Genomic DNA, 12704 nt, shown 5'->3' on the forward strand with positions numbered 1-12704 from the left:
CTTAAAATGTGTGACTGAAATAAATTTTATATTTTATGTATATTCATATATTTCAGTGGCCAATCTATTGGGAAACTTTGGCGTTATATGGACTTACGAAGTTTTTCTCACACTTGGATTTTTATTTGCAATTCCTTCGTCAGCAGGTAAAAGAATATTATTACAGTCAAACTCAGATCTCACGAGATCTTTTATAATATGTGCATTTTTAATAATTGAGAAGTTTAATAACAAAAAATCTTACCTAAAACCCAAATATGAGCGCGAGTAATTTGTGACAAAATTTTGTAAAAAATTTTTGAAAAAGTTGAAGATATCGTGTTTTATATCGGATTTATTCATCTATTAAATAAATTATGGGTTTTTAGTGCGGTAATGGGGGCATTAGAAACTGTGTTTTACAATATAAATGCCTGTAAAAGAAATATTTTTCTACTTTAACTGTTGCATTCATTTTATCGATACCCAATTTTGCCAATTGGAAAGAATACGACTTTTTTTTTGTGACAGAAAACATTGACTTCCTTGTAAGAAAAGAGGTGTTATGAAATAATTATATGATCAATGATGTTAATGGCATTATGAGTGTTAATGACAACTTAATCTTAAATATTGTAAGTCGAACAGTTTACTATGAAAGAAAAAAAATTTAAATAATAAACAATGCCCACACACTTAGTTCAATTCAGTGTAAATAAAGATAATTTAAGATAACATCTTCTTAAGCATTTTGTAGAGGAATTTTGAATATTAAGGATATTTGTTTTTACAATTTTGACTGAAATAAAATTAAAAAATACACAAATTTAAAAGTAAAACGATTTGTTACTGTCTTTCTCATCATAACCGAGTTTGATTGTATTTAACATTAGTTTATTTTGATTGTCATATATGTTCTTTGTGCCATTTTATTCAAACTTTACGTGAAAGGTGATATTATTTGAATGTTTACGTGGAATTTTTAATGTTAATTTCTTGAAAATTGAATTTTAATGTTATTATTTAATATGTTAATAATTATTAATAAATTCATAAATTTCGTTTCATTTATGGTTTAATGACGTTCTTTTTATTGATATTTAGTTTTATAGTAAATCTTTAAATTCTTTATTTGAAATATTAAACTCTTAAGAATTGTTTGCAAGTAAAATATTTTATTCAGATTACTGAACAGGATGAAATGTTCAGATAATCAATAATATTGATATAATAAAAAATTATTAATTAATTAATATAAATAATATTATTAATGCCAACATTAACATTTTAGTCATAAAAATATCAAATATTCATTTATTTCTATTAAATACAAAGAAATCGTTTTCGAAAATGTTTATGCCACTACAATAGAAGCAAATGAATGTTTGCAACAAAATAGGTCAAATGAATGGATTTCAAGCAATGTTTCTTCTAAATTAATCAAATTACAAAAATTAATTGTTTCTTATGTTATACATATTAAATTCAACTTAAAAAGAAAATTAAAAACTGAATTGATATATTCTGAATTTTTGAATCTAGAAAGTAGAAGGAAAATGCTAATATAACATTTACAAAGCAATAATTTTTGCTAAATTTCACTATTTTTATTTAATTTATACCATTGCTCGTATGAACACCTTGTTAACAATTAAAGTATAAAACATGTCTAATACTGTTGTTTTTTTCTTTTTGTTTACTTTCTTAACATTTCTCTAACGAGACGTCTTTTTTCCCATCGACTAAATTTAAAATCCAAAATATGATTCCATTAACTAAATTCTAAGTATTCAGAAAATAAAGTAATCTTTATGTTTTGAATTGAAATTAGTTTTCGCCTAATTAAAAAAAAATATGTTTCTGAATAATGCATAGATAAAACCGTTTACCTATTTTAGCATTTAAGCTTAGATTAAGAAAGGGCTTAGGAGTATTTGTGTTATTCTTTGCTTAGTCATAAACCAAAATATTTAAAATTAAGAGAATGGATTCCCATCATATGACGCATTTTATTTATAAAAAATGATTTCTTTTAAGTTGTTATTTTCTAAAAATTAATAATATTGTTACTTGATGTGAGCGCATGAAAAGTATTGAGTTATGAAACTGACTTTAAAACAAATTCTTTTTTATAATATTTTTTATGTAAAAATTTAATGATTTTAGTAACTAAAATAAAGCGACTATTATCAATTTCAGTAAAACTTTGTTTCGATAAATTTTTTTTTTCAATATAAAGAGAAGTTTAATAAATGCAGAAATAATTATTGAATTAAATGACTATTGTTTAAGTATTAAGCATAAATAAACTGTATAGTTTTGCAATAAAGCATTCCATTTATATTTGGAGCAAATTGTTTCGATCAGTTGTGAACTAAGTGCTACATTTGATGAAGATGAGGAATTTAATTTACAAGTGCTTGATTATAAATCTGATAATTTGTTTAAAAGTTAGGTCTGACTTTCAGACTTTTTTACATTAAAATAAACTTAATATATTTAGATTATAAAGTGGATTAAAATATACTTTTTTAGCACATTTTTACACACTTTGGTTACGTTTTAAAAACTGTACAGAGTTCGCAGAGAACAGCAATAAATATTCAATTCGTTATAGTATATTAATCACAATTCACAATGTTAGGTTACATTTATATTTATCGAGTTTAAATGTTATTAATCCTAAAGATACATATTTGGTTATAAAAAAAATATATACTTGCATACAAAATATCTTTCATTTATTTTAAAGAATAACCGCGACAAAAATTTGCTCTTTAATAATTTCACTCTTCAATTGCTCTTCATTAATTTAGTATTTTTAGTATTATTTAGTTTATATTATATTATTTAGCATTAAAATTGATTTTATATTTTTGTGATTAAACTTATACATATAGTTAAAAATTATTTTAAAGTTTATTTAAAAGTACTTTTTTTAAAATTGTAATGTATGCATAAATAAATTATCGTACTTATATCTGTTTCCTACAATAAAAAAGTATGTGTTTTTAAAATAAATGAATGAAATACTTTGTTGAATTCATATAAAAAAAAATAAAATCATAATAACTGAAGTTAATTCATTTGTAAGGTTATGTCTTCTTTATGATTAATTTAAAATAAGTTTATCACTTGCGATCAACTATTAATTTAAAAATTCATTTGCGAAAATAATAACTCTTCTCTATATAAATTACGACTGAAATTCAAGTATTTTCCCTATTCACATTTACATTACATTACATACATATTTACATTATTTACACTTTTGTTCCTATTTTAACTTTTGAAATTTTAGTTTTCTATTATAATTATATCATTGTTTTTTCTTTCAATATAGAAGGGGACTTTGGAATTACTTTGCCAACATGTGATTTTTTAAAGTTCGTACCGTTGCAAAACTAAACTAAAAATAGAAACTGCTGACTGAATTTCTCAAAGTGATTTTTCTTTTAAATTTCTCAACTAATAAAACTTTTAAAACTAAACTAAAACTAAATAAATTTTTGCACTTAGGTCAAAAATGGTATTAAAGCAGTTGCGTAGGTTTTAAGGTTTAGTTATAGTGACAAATTTCAGAATTTTTAACTGACAACACCTACTTTATTTGTACTAAACGTAATCCTTACAATTAAAAACCTGAATTGGAGTTGGAACAATAATTTTTGCCCAAGAAATTTCGCCGATAGGCTTTTGCCAAGCGTTGCAATTTTTTGTTGCTATTAACGTGAAGAAAGTGTGGTAAAAAATTACAAAGAAAGCATTTAATGATTTAAATTGTTTTGATGTAATCGTCCCCACATTCCGAAATGTTTATAGTTTTTTCGCTGTTTTTTAAGGAATTTATAACTCTATCTTTTTACTAGGGGCCCCTTAAATGGCTCTTCAAATTCACAACTTCTTTTGCTAGAAATATAATTCCAACTCCAATTTAGGTTTTTATCTGTATAAATTACGTTTTGAAGAAAAAAGGGGATATGGTGTAGACATTTAGAGGAGGTAGAGTGACAAAATTTTGTCACTCTACCTCCAGTTGTGAGAGCTATGAAATCGTTCCTAACAACATTTTTGAGTGCATAGATGTAAAAAATTATATTTTGTTGATTCAAACGATATGTTCTCCTGAGGATCATGCGTCAGCAAAGTTACTTTATATTCAACCTGTATTTCAATTATAGCTTAGTCAAATAAGACACCGTGCCTCAAACAAATCTACCAGTGACAATGATTATATTTAAATTAGAGTATCACAAGTAATAATATTACGATACTTGCTTAATACTATGATATTGTTTTTCGATAAGAAACATTAGGATTTGTATTTAATTCAGATCTGCATAATTTTTGTTTTAATATTTATTTTTGATTAAACAACGGTGTGCATTATCATCTGTTATTTTAACAATATTCCTTATGTGAACTAAACTTTTGAGATCTAAAAAGCAAAGGTCAAAATTATTCCTGTTTATTATACAAACCCTATTTCAATCTGATTTAGTGTTTAAGTATTCTATTAGATGTGAAATTCAATGGTCTTTTATTTAGACGCACACAGAACTTACTGCAGGTTACATCATTTTGTTATAAAGTAATAACTCAAAAAAATGCCTGAAATTTAGCAGTTTTATTGCTCTTGAATTGATTAGCTCACATCATAAATCATCGCAAGCTCATATTATTAGTATTTGAGATGGTTTAAGTGAAATATAACCATTTTCAGCTCTATGGGAATAAATTCGAACCAAAAGTTTAATTTGACTCATCATCAAATGAAGTCTTCAAATTTTTATATTTTCATACATTGTAATCTATTGTTTTTAATATTAATGACCCTATTTGCCATTAAAGCACATACGTATGTTCTTAATAAGAGTTGTTATAACATGTAGAAGCATACAATATTTTTACACAAACACGTTTTTTCCTTCAATTGCTATGCACAATATTGCACATGCATGCAAATGTTGTTTTTGTATTCGGTAGAGTATTTTTGTTTTCATTGTGGCCTTTCTTACACTATTTATTTATTTTTAAACTTTGGAATTCTGAATTATGTTGTGAAAATAGTTTTTCAAATTTTGCTGCATGTTTTCTAAATGGAAATAATAGAAATATGATTGTTAACTGAAATAAATAAACTGAACACCTCATAATTATGAGTTCACGTGAAGAGAAATAACCCTCAATATATATATATATATATATATATATATATATATATATATATATATATATATATATATATATATATATATATATATATATATATATATATATATATATATATATATATATATATATATATATATATATATATATATATATATATATATATATATATATATATATATATATATATATATATATATATATATATATATATATATATATATATATATATATATATATATATATATATATATATATATATAACTGGGAAAAACTCTTTGTAACTCTTTGTTAAGTTTTACTTACGAATTGAATTTAAATGCACAAATAGAAAAACAATGGAACAGAAAATTTTTTGTATCTACGTATCTATATCTGAAATGCCTAATAATGGAATGTGAAAAAATTAAAATAATTTTATTTTTTTCTTAAGAAAAGGTGCTTAAATTTACATCGGACGTGAAGTCGCTATTGTACATAATAAATATGATGATCAAAGCCCTTGCTAAAACAACAATTAATTTATGCTTAGAAATTATTTTTATTTGTATGTCAGTTATTACTTCTGTAATTAGAAAATTTGCGTTTATGCATCTTTTCTACTAGTATACGAAAAGAATGTACCATAAACTTAGCTACAATTAAAATATAGCTGAGTTTCAAAATTTAAATAAAGTTAGTTCCCTAAGACTTATTAAAAAGGCATAAGTGTATAGATTCAAATTTACTTGTTTCTTTTTCTTAAAACTGTTTCCATAATATCATTTTTCTCCTTATTGTTGTATTTTAAGGTCTTCACAAAACCATGTTGTGATTTAATTTCAATTAAATTTTCATTTGTTTATGTTTTAGTGCAAATTTTTTTTTTGATTATTGCTATCCCTTACATTTCAAGCCGCTACTTGATTTAACTTGCATCGTATTCCAGAATTAAAATAAATTTCTACACCTCTTACCCCAATTTACAGGATAATTTCTAAAGGTTTACACCACACAATCCAAGTGAGAGCTTGCAAGCATGTAAAGCTTTCAAAAATAGCATATTTAAGAATGCTACATTGATGCAATCCTATTTTTTTTAAAGTTACGCATTTATTTATAGTATAAAGACATTAAAAATAACCTAAATATAAAGCATTCGCAAAAGGGAATCAATCCAATTGCTTGAAAAGAAATTATATATTTTTTTCCTAAAAGTAATATTAAATAGTTGTATTAATCAAAAACACGGAAATTGATAATTTTTTGACAAAAAAATTTTAAGAGGAAAAGTAGCTTTATAAAAACTGAGATAATTTAGGATTTTATCTTATTGTTGTCAAAAAAATGTGAGAATATTTAAAAAATACATGTGAATACCTTTTACTTAGGATATAAATATTTTAAGATTTTAATATTTTGAATTTTAATATTCTGGAGATAAAATTACCATTGTATTGCTTTTAAATTATAAAAAGAAGGTTAGTCAAACCATATCATAAAAAAACTATATTTTCAAAAGTTTTCTTAAAATGTTCATAAAATACAGAATTTTAATGAAAAAAAATATCTTTAAAGTAGTTTAGCTTTTAGTGTTGGTAAGTAATGGTAGTGAGTGCTTACCTATCCAGCTTTATGTGTCTCCTTTACATTTCATAAGCATTTTACGTAAAATTGATTTCAAATTTCTGTACAATATCAAAACATTTTTTATTGCAAACTGCTTGTTTGTTCACGATATTGGTTAAAAATCGTTTAATGAAATAAAATTCATTTAAAAATGTTAATTAAGTTTAAAAAGTTTAAACCATAATGAATGAATATTTGAATGTGATCGTACCTAGACATCGATTTTACATGTCATGCAAAGCTCATCTACTTAATGAAATCATGTAGTCACGTGATCACACAGTTGAATACCAGGGTAAAATCAAATTTCCGGTTCCACTTTAAGAAGATTCATTTGCAGATTGTATGCTGATAAGGTTGATAATATCAATATGCTTTTTGATCAAGAAAATGCTGAAAGCCCTTAATATTTATTCATAATAATATTACCAAAATGAAACTTCATCATAAGACTTAAAAAATAAAGTTTAAGTATGCATTTTAACATTTCAAAGTGTAATGAAAAAACGTTACAACTGATTAGTTTCAGTACATCTCCATATTTCAAAACATCTATTAAAATCATGGAAAATATGTAGGCCAATATTATTTTTAAGAAGATGTTTGATGTTTATAGAAATTCTCCCATGTATCAAACATATATATGTATATAGCAGCAAGAGCCCATGACAACAAGAGTTCAAAAGTTGTAAATACATTTTCATTCGAAAGCAACTACCTGTTTGGAGGTGCAATGGTATATATGAAGCAAAAATCAATTTTATGAAACATACGCAAAAAATGGGTATGATTAGTTTTTTAACACTCTGCAGTTTATTGTTAATTATGTATACTTTTCCCACTCGTGCATATAATTATTTTTTCACTTTAAATCAGCATTTAGTTTTCCCTTGAATTCCAAATTATGTCTCAAAATGCAATAATTCGGTTACACCAACATCTGAGAGTATTGTAACATTTTATCTATAAAGATTTTATGTGCAACCCATGACAACAAGAGTTTACAAATTATAGGTGCATTCTCATTCGACAGCTTCCTGCTTTGGGGACACAAAGATATTTATGAAAGAAAGTCCTATTTCTTTAAAAAATGATCTTAGTTAGTTTTTTATCAGTTTTCAATCTTATGTTTGTTAATTATGTCTTTTTTCCCAGCAGTTCATATAATGTTTTCAAACTATACCTGTATTTAGTTCACCTAGATTACACTTGAATTTCAAATTATACCTCTAAATGTATTAATTCGATTACATCAAATGCTGAGAGTTTTATAATATTTTATCTACTAAGATATTAACGATTCGAGCCCGTGACAACATGAATTCACAAATTATAATTGCATTCTCATTCGACAACAACTTCCTGTTTTGAGGACACAAAAGGGCTGCCAAGGCATCCCGTTTTCTGTCGAGATTTTCTGATGCATAATGTAGGTTTCATAATAAACTGTGCATTGTTCGATTCAGTTAGATGTTCAGGCGATTCTCTTCATACATAGATGATGAGGCAACGCCACTTCCAAATGCATTCAGTGTTGCGATCAATGGAATGGTGCATCAGAATAGATGCATTAGTTGAACTGTATTAGATCCGTAGTTTGATATTGGCGAGAATTTTTGATATGGCGACACAGTGAATGCAATCTATTGTTTTGGCTGGGAAAATAAGCTTTCATTTCAGATGAGTGGCTCGTTATTAAATCAAGCATTTCGGAAATAGAGTGATGCTTCTATGTTTAAGCAAAGTTTTCGATATAAAGTATTGTAAATAAACTTACCTTGTCAAGGAGGGTATTTAATTATGCAAGTCAATGTTTGATTAAGATTTCGTAATTAAAAATGGCAGTTAGAATTTATAATTTTAACTTTAAGGAAAGAAGTTAATTTCTATAAAGACTAAATATTTGTTTCAACTTATAGTACACAAAAATGTTTTTTGATCTTGAAATATAATTATAAAGCTATATGCTAATTAGACTGTAATTTATTTTTATTAGTGTTATTTAAATTGAATCTCCGAAAGTATTAGTTTATGCAATTTTTATAATAAAAACTAATATTTGATAGCTATAATTTAGGAACTAAGTAAATAAGGTAAATAAGTTAGTTCATAATAAGTTGAAGAGAGCTCACATGTACTTTACGCGTGATAATATATATTTATATTTTGATTTAAAAAATATTAATTCGAATTTTTTTTTAGAATTAAGTATAACTAGTGTTTTGATACAACTTAATATTTTTTAGAAATTACAAGTTATTACTAAGCTGAATATTCTTTCTTTCGAATTTTTTTGAAGAGATCATGTGTTTTTTTAAAAAAAAAATGGATTTTTTTATTTTCCTTACTAAAGAGAATTACAAAAAAAATTAACATGAACAACAAGAATAACTGATAAGTATGATGGAAGTCTTTCCTCCATAAGTGCAGTAGCTTCTTAGAACAATACCATCACAATACAAATCGAAATCAATAATGCAGTTAAATATCGTGAATTAGATTTAAAAAGATTATATATACGTTTACAAAAATCTGTAATTTTTTTACAGAGACAGAATATTTATACTAGAATTTTTTACCTTTTTTGTACAAGGTAATATTCAAACAAATCGTCCAGTTGTGTCTGTAATGTACTGAGCAAAGCATGTTAAGTATGCTTCTGTTATTTTCTGTACAAAATATTAAAAAAGCCTAATAAAACAGTAGATTGATTCTATACCTTAAGGAATTGTCGAAAAATTAGGAAAGTTCGCACTTAATTTACACGGTCCATCATCTTTCATAAATAGTTCAGGTACTATAATTCTCAACAAAATTTAACAAAACTAGTAAAGCTGATTATTGATTTATGCGATTAATATGTAATTCTTTTCAATTACATTTGAGAATGTGCATCCTTTTACATGGTAGCTACACTTTTATGCTGCGTACACTGTCATCCCGGTTTGATCTTTGTCCGGCACCAAGAAACACGCATCTCTCATTATTTGAAGATTTTTCTTGAACATCTTCTCCAGATTGGAGTTCAAAATTCTAGACACATTGAGGCCTTATACAATTTCGCCGCGTTTCCTGATTCTCAAACAACGTCAAGACTTGAACTGAAGATAACTGTTACGAGCATAATACTAATTCAAGGCCCCAATTGTTGTACTAGCCGTATTTTACGAGAAAGAATTCAAAAGCATACCTGTATTTTTTTAGTTCACGATAGGTTTACGGTCATACATTTATTTTCACGATCAGTGATTGTAACACTTTTAGTCACCAGCCGTAATCTACTGATAAAAATTTTTGAGTGCATCATTCACTGAAAAAAATAATAAAAAAAATCTATTGTAAACTCATTAAATGTTAACTAATTATCGTTTTTATATTAGATTGATAAATCACCAGAAAAATAATTTCTTTATGAAACTAATTTGAGTAATACAGTATACCCACTGTGGGGTGGGTTGTTACCTACCATGTCATCTATGAAAAGGTACCCCGACTTAGAGTCGAGTTAATATGTTTTATATACTAGTGAATTGTAGTTGTAATTTTGTAGTGGTAGATACGCTACACCCGCAATATTTTGTACTTTTTTCCCAAACAGATTTTATGATTACCTATAAAATATTGCGTAACTTTCTTTTAAATGTTTTGAATAATTTTTTTAATTCTTTTCCAGCTATCGATGTGTATTTGTATTCCGTTGAATTCAGAGGAATGAAGCTAGCTGGTGTTGTTTTGAGCATGATAGGATTCTGTCTCGTGCTTTTACCTGAAAATTGGCCCGATTACCTGAAAGTGATACTTATTTGGCGACGGACCAAATATTCTCAAGAAACTGTTTGCAAAATTGAATCCTCTCGAACAAGTTATACTTCTCGTCTCAGAACACAAAGCGGTCGTGTTAAATAAACAGAACTTTTAAGAAACTAAAGATTTGCTTCTTTGCATTTGACCAACGCATTGTTTGGTAACAAATACACTGACTTATAATGCGCATTTTAAACAAGTACTTATCCGTTAGTTGGGTATCAAGCAAATCTTGGCTACTTCCGTGAAGCCTTGTCATCAATGCATCAACATTTCGTCATTAATTCGTCGGCATTGCATCTGCTGGCTATGGTTTCAGTTTATGTTAACTTTTACTTTAACTTTTTGCTTTCGGCTCTATGTATGTTGTCCAGTCTGCTTTACTTGTTGTACTAGCCTTAAGCAAAAAGTAAACAACATTTATCACAAATATTAAACAAAGCATATATAAGAGACACAATAATGAAGGAAAAAAGAATTTGTTTGAAATTGTCTGCTTTTTAATTTCTTTGGTACTTTAATTAGTATAGTTCTCTTTACAGTTATCTTAAAGCGAACCTTAAAAATTTAACGGACTTTTTGATGCGACGAATTTCTTCTGGTATTCAGCTAACAGATATGTACCGAAAATATGTGTAAATTTCATTGTTTGGGGATATCCAGGTAAAGCTTTATGATGTTTCTAAGTTATTATAAAGCATATTTTTTTAGAAATTGCTCTTGTTTTTAATGTGAAAAATTAAAATTCCGTTTGCATAATCATTAAGATACTCATATTTGCTATGCAAACAAACAATCCGTGATACTTTAAAAAGAGCTGAAATATTTTGGGCAATAAAGTATTAAAAATATTTATTTTTGCATTTTAATTTGTATATAAGCCTAATTTATATTGATGTTTTCTACAGTAAGAGGAAAAAAATTGCAACATAAACTTTATAATGTATTCTCAAGCCGTCTTAAAAAGTCACAATATTTAATATGAATTATTAAATCATATTTAAAATACATATTTACTTTAGATTAAATGACTCGATGCTTTTATGTTTTTGCGCCTTTTTTTTATTCTAGTTAATATAATTATTTATTGAAACAAACTCGTAAGAATTCATGTAGGAAAATTTATTTTTATTTTTATTTTTTTAAAAAAACTTTTAATATTTCATAAATTTTTATTACCGTTTATATATTTTTATATATTCTATTATTAATCAATCATATATCAATAGGCTTATCTTGATCGAAAAAATATTTATTTTTCTTAAGTTATTTTTTTATTGAATGACTCACGCTTATTAATTCAAATGAAAGACTTGGTTTTGGATTGTTCAAAACAACGCTTCATTTCTTAAAAGCAAAATCTTCTATACCATATGTTCAATAAAAACAAACATCTTATTATAAATATTTCGAAGTGCTTATGAAAGTCATATACATTAAAATAGTTACTTGGAAACTTAGATTATATTTTAGTTGAATATAACATAGGTGCTATATGAGACAAGGTTGATTAATACATTAGATTGAAGATATGCAATTAGTTTTAGTTTATAAATTGCTAGTTCAAAGAAAATTTAGTTTAGATATGCTGTAGTAAAAGGTTTTTAATTTGCTGAAATAGATCATCAGATTAATATCGTGGTAATTATTTTTTAAATGTACATTGTGAATTTTCTAGAGTTGTATTTATGCTTGATATTAGAAAAAAAATGATGTAAATTGTTATGACACATATATTTGTGAAATTTTATTGTATTTGAAAATTTAAAAAAAAACTCACTAGGAACAATTCTGAAACTATCAGATGTTTCCGTTTAAAATCAAAAAATATGCTGCATTGTTTCTAAAAATTCCAATATAAATATTATATGAAATAAATATATAGTTTTTAACTATCATATTTACTTTAAAATAAAAGTAAATTATCTATTTAAAATATCTCAAAATCTCCTCTTTCGATTATTAAGCTTCTTGAACTGTTTCCTTCTATAACATGTGCCAAGCTTAAAATTTACTGTGCAATACAAGCAAGAGCTTATACTTATTTGTATGAATGTAACAGAATTTCAAACGAATATAATTGTGGATATACGAAGCAAACCAATGTCAAAACTTAAAAATGTTGAAAAGATTTTAAATTT

General features: G+C 25.7%; 1 protein-coding gene across 3 annotated transcripts in view; it reads left to right on the forward strand.

Annotated features, from left to right (window-relative positions):
- LOC107441918 (solute carrier family 35 member F3) overlaps positions 1–12338 on the forward strand; it is a 229983-nt gene extending 217645 nt beyond the window's left edge. For 2 of the 3 annotated variants that reach the window (XM_071178553.2, XM_043043121.3), the window contains exons 6-7: positions 57–146; positions 10433–12332. In XM_071178553.2, the coding sequence (XP_071034654.2) occupies positions 57–146; positions 10433–10665 (323 nt within the window). In that variant the 3' untranslated portion in view covers positions 10666–12332. Of the gene's footprint in view, positions 1–56; positions 147–10432 lie in introns of all 3 variants that reach the window. The other variant, XM_043043122.3, reaches the window with a different exon arrangement.
- The last annotated feature ends 366 nt before the right edge of the window (positions 12339–12704 follow it).

This window comes from Parasteatoda tepidariorum, chromosome 6, assembly GCF_982258835.1.
Source record: "Parasteatoda tepidariorum strain Cologne lab strain chromosome 6, Ptep-v5.0, whole genome shotgun sequence".
Taxonomy (NCBI): domain Eukaryota; kingdom Metazoa; phylum Arthropoda; class Arachnida; order Araneae; family Theridiidae; genus Parasteatoda; species Parasteatoda tepidariorum.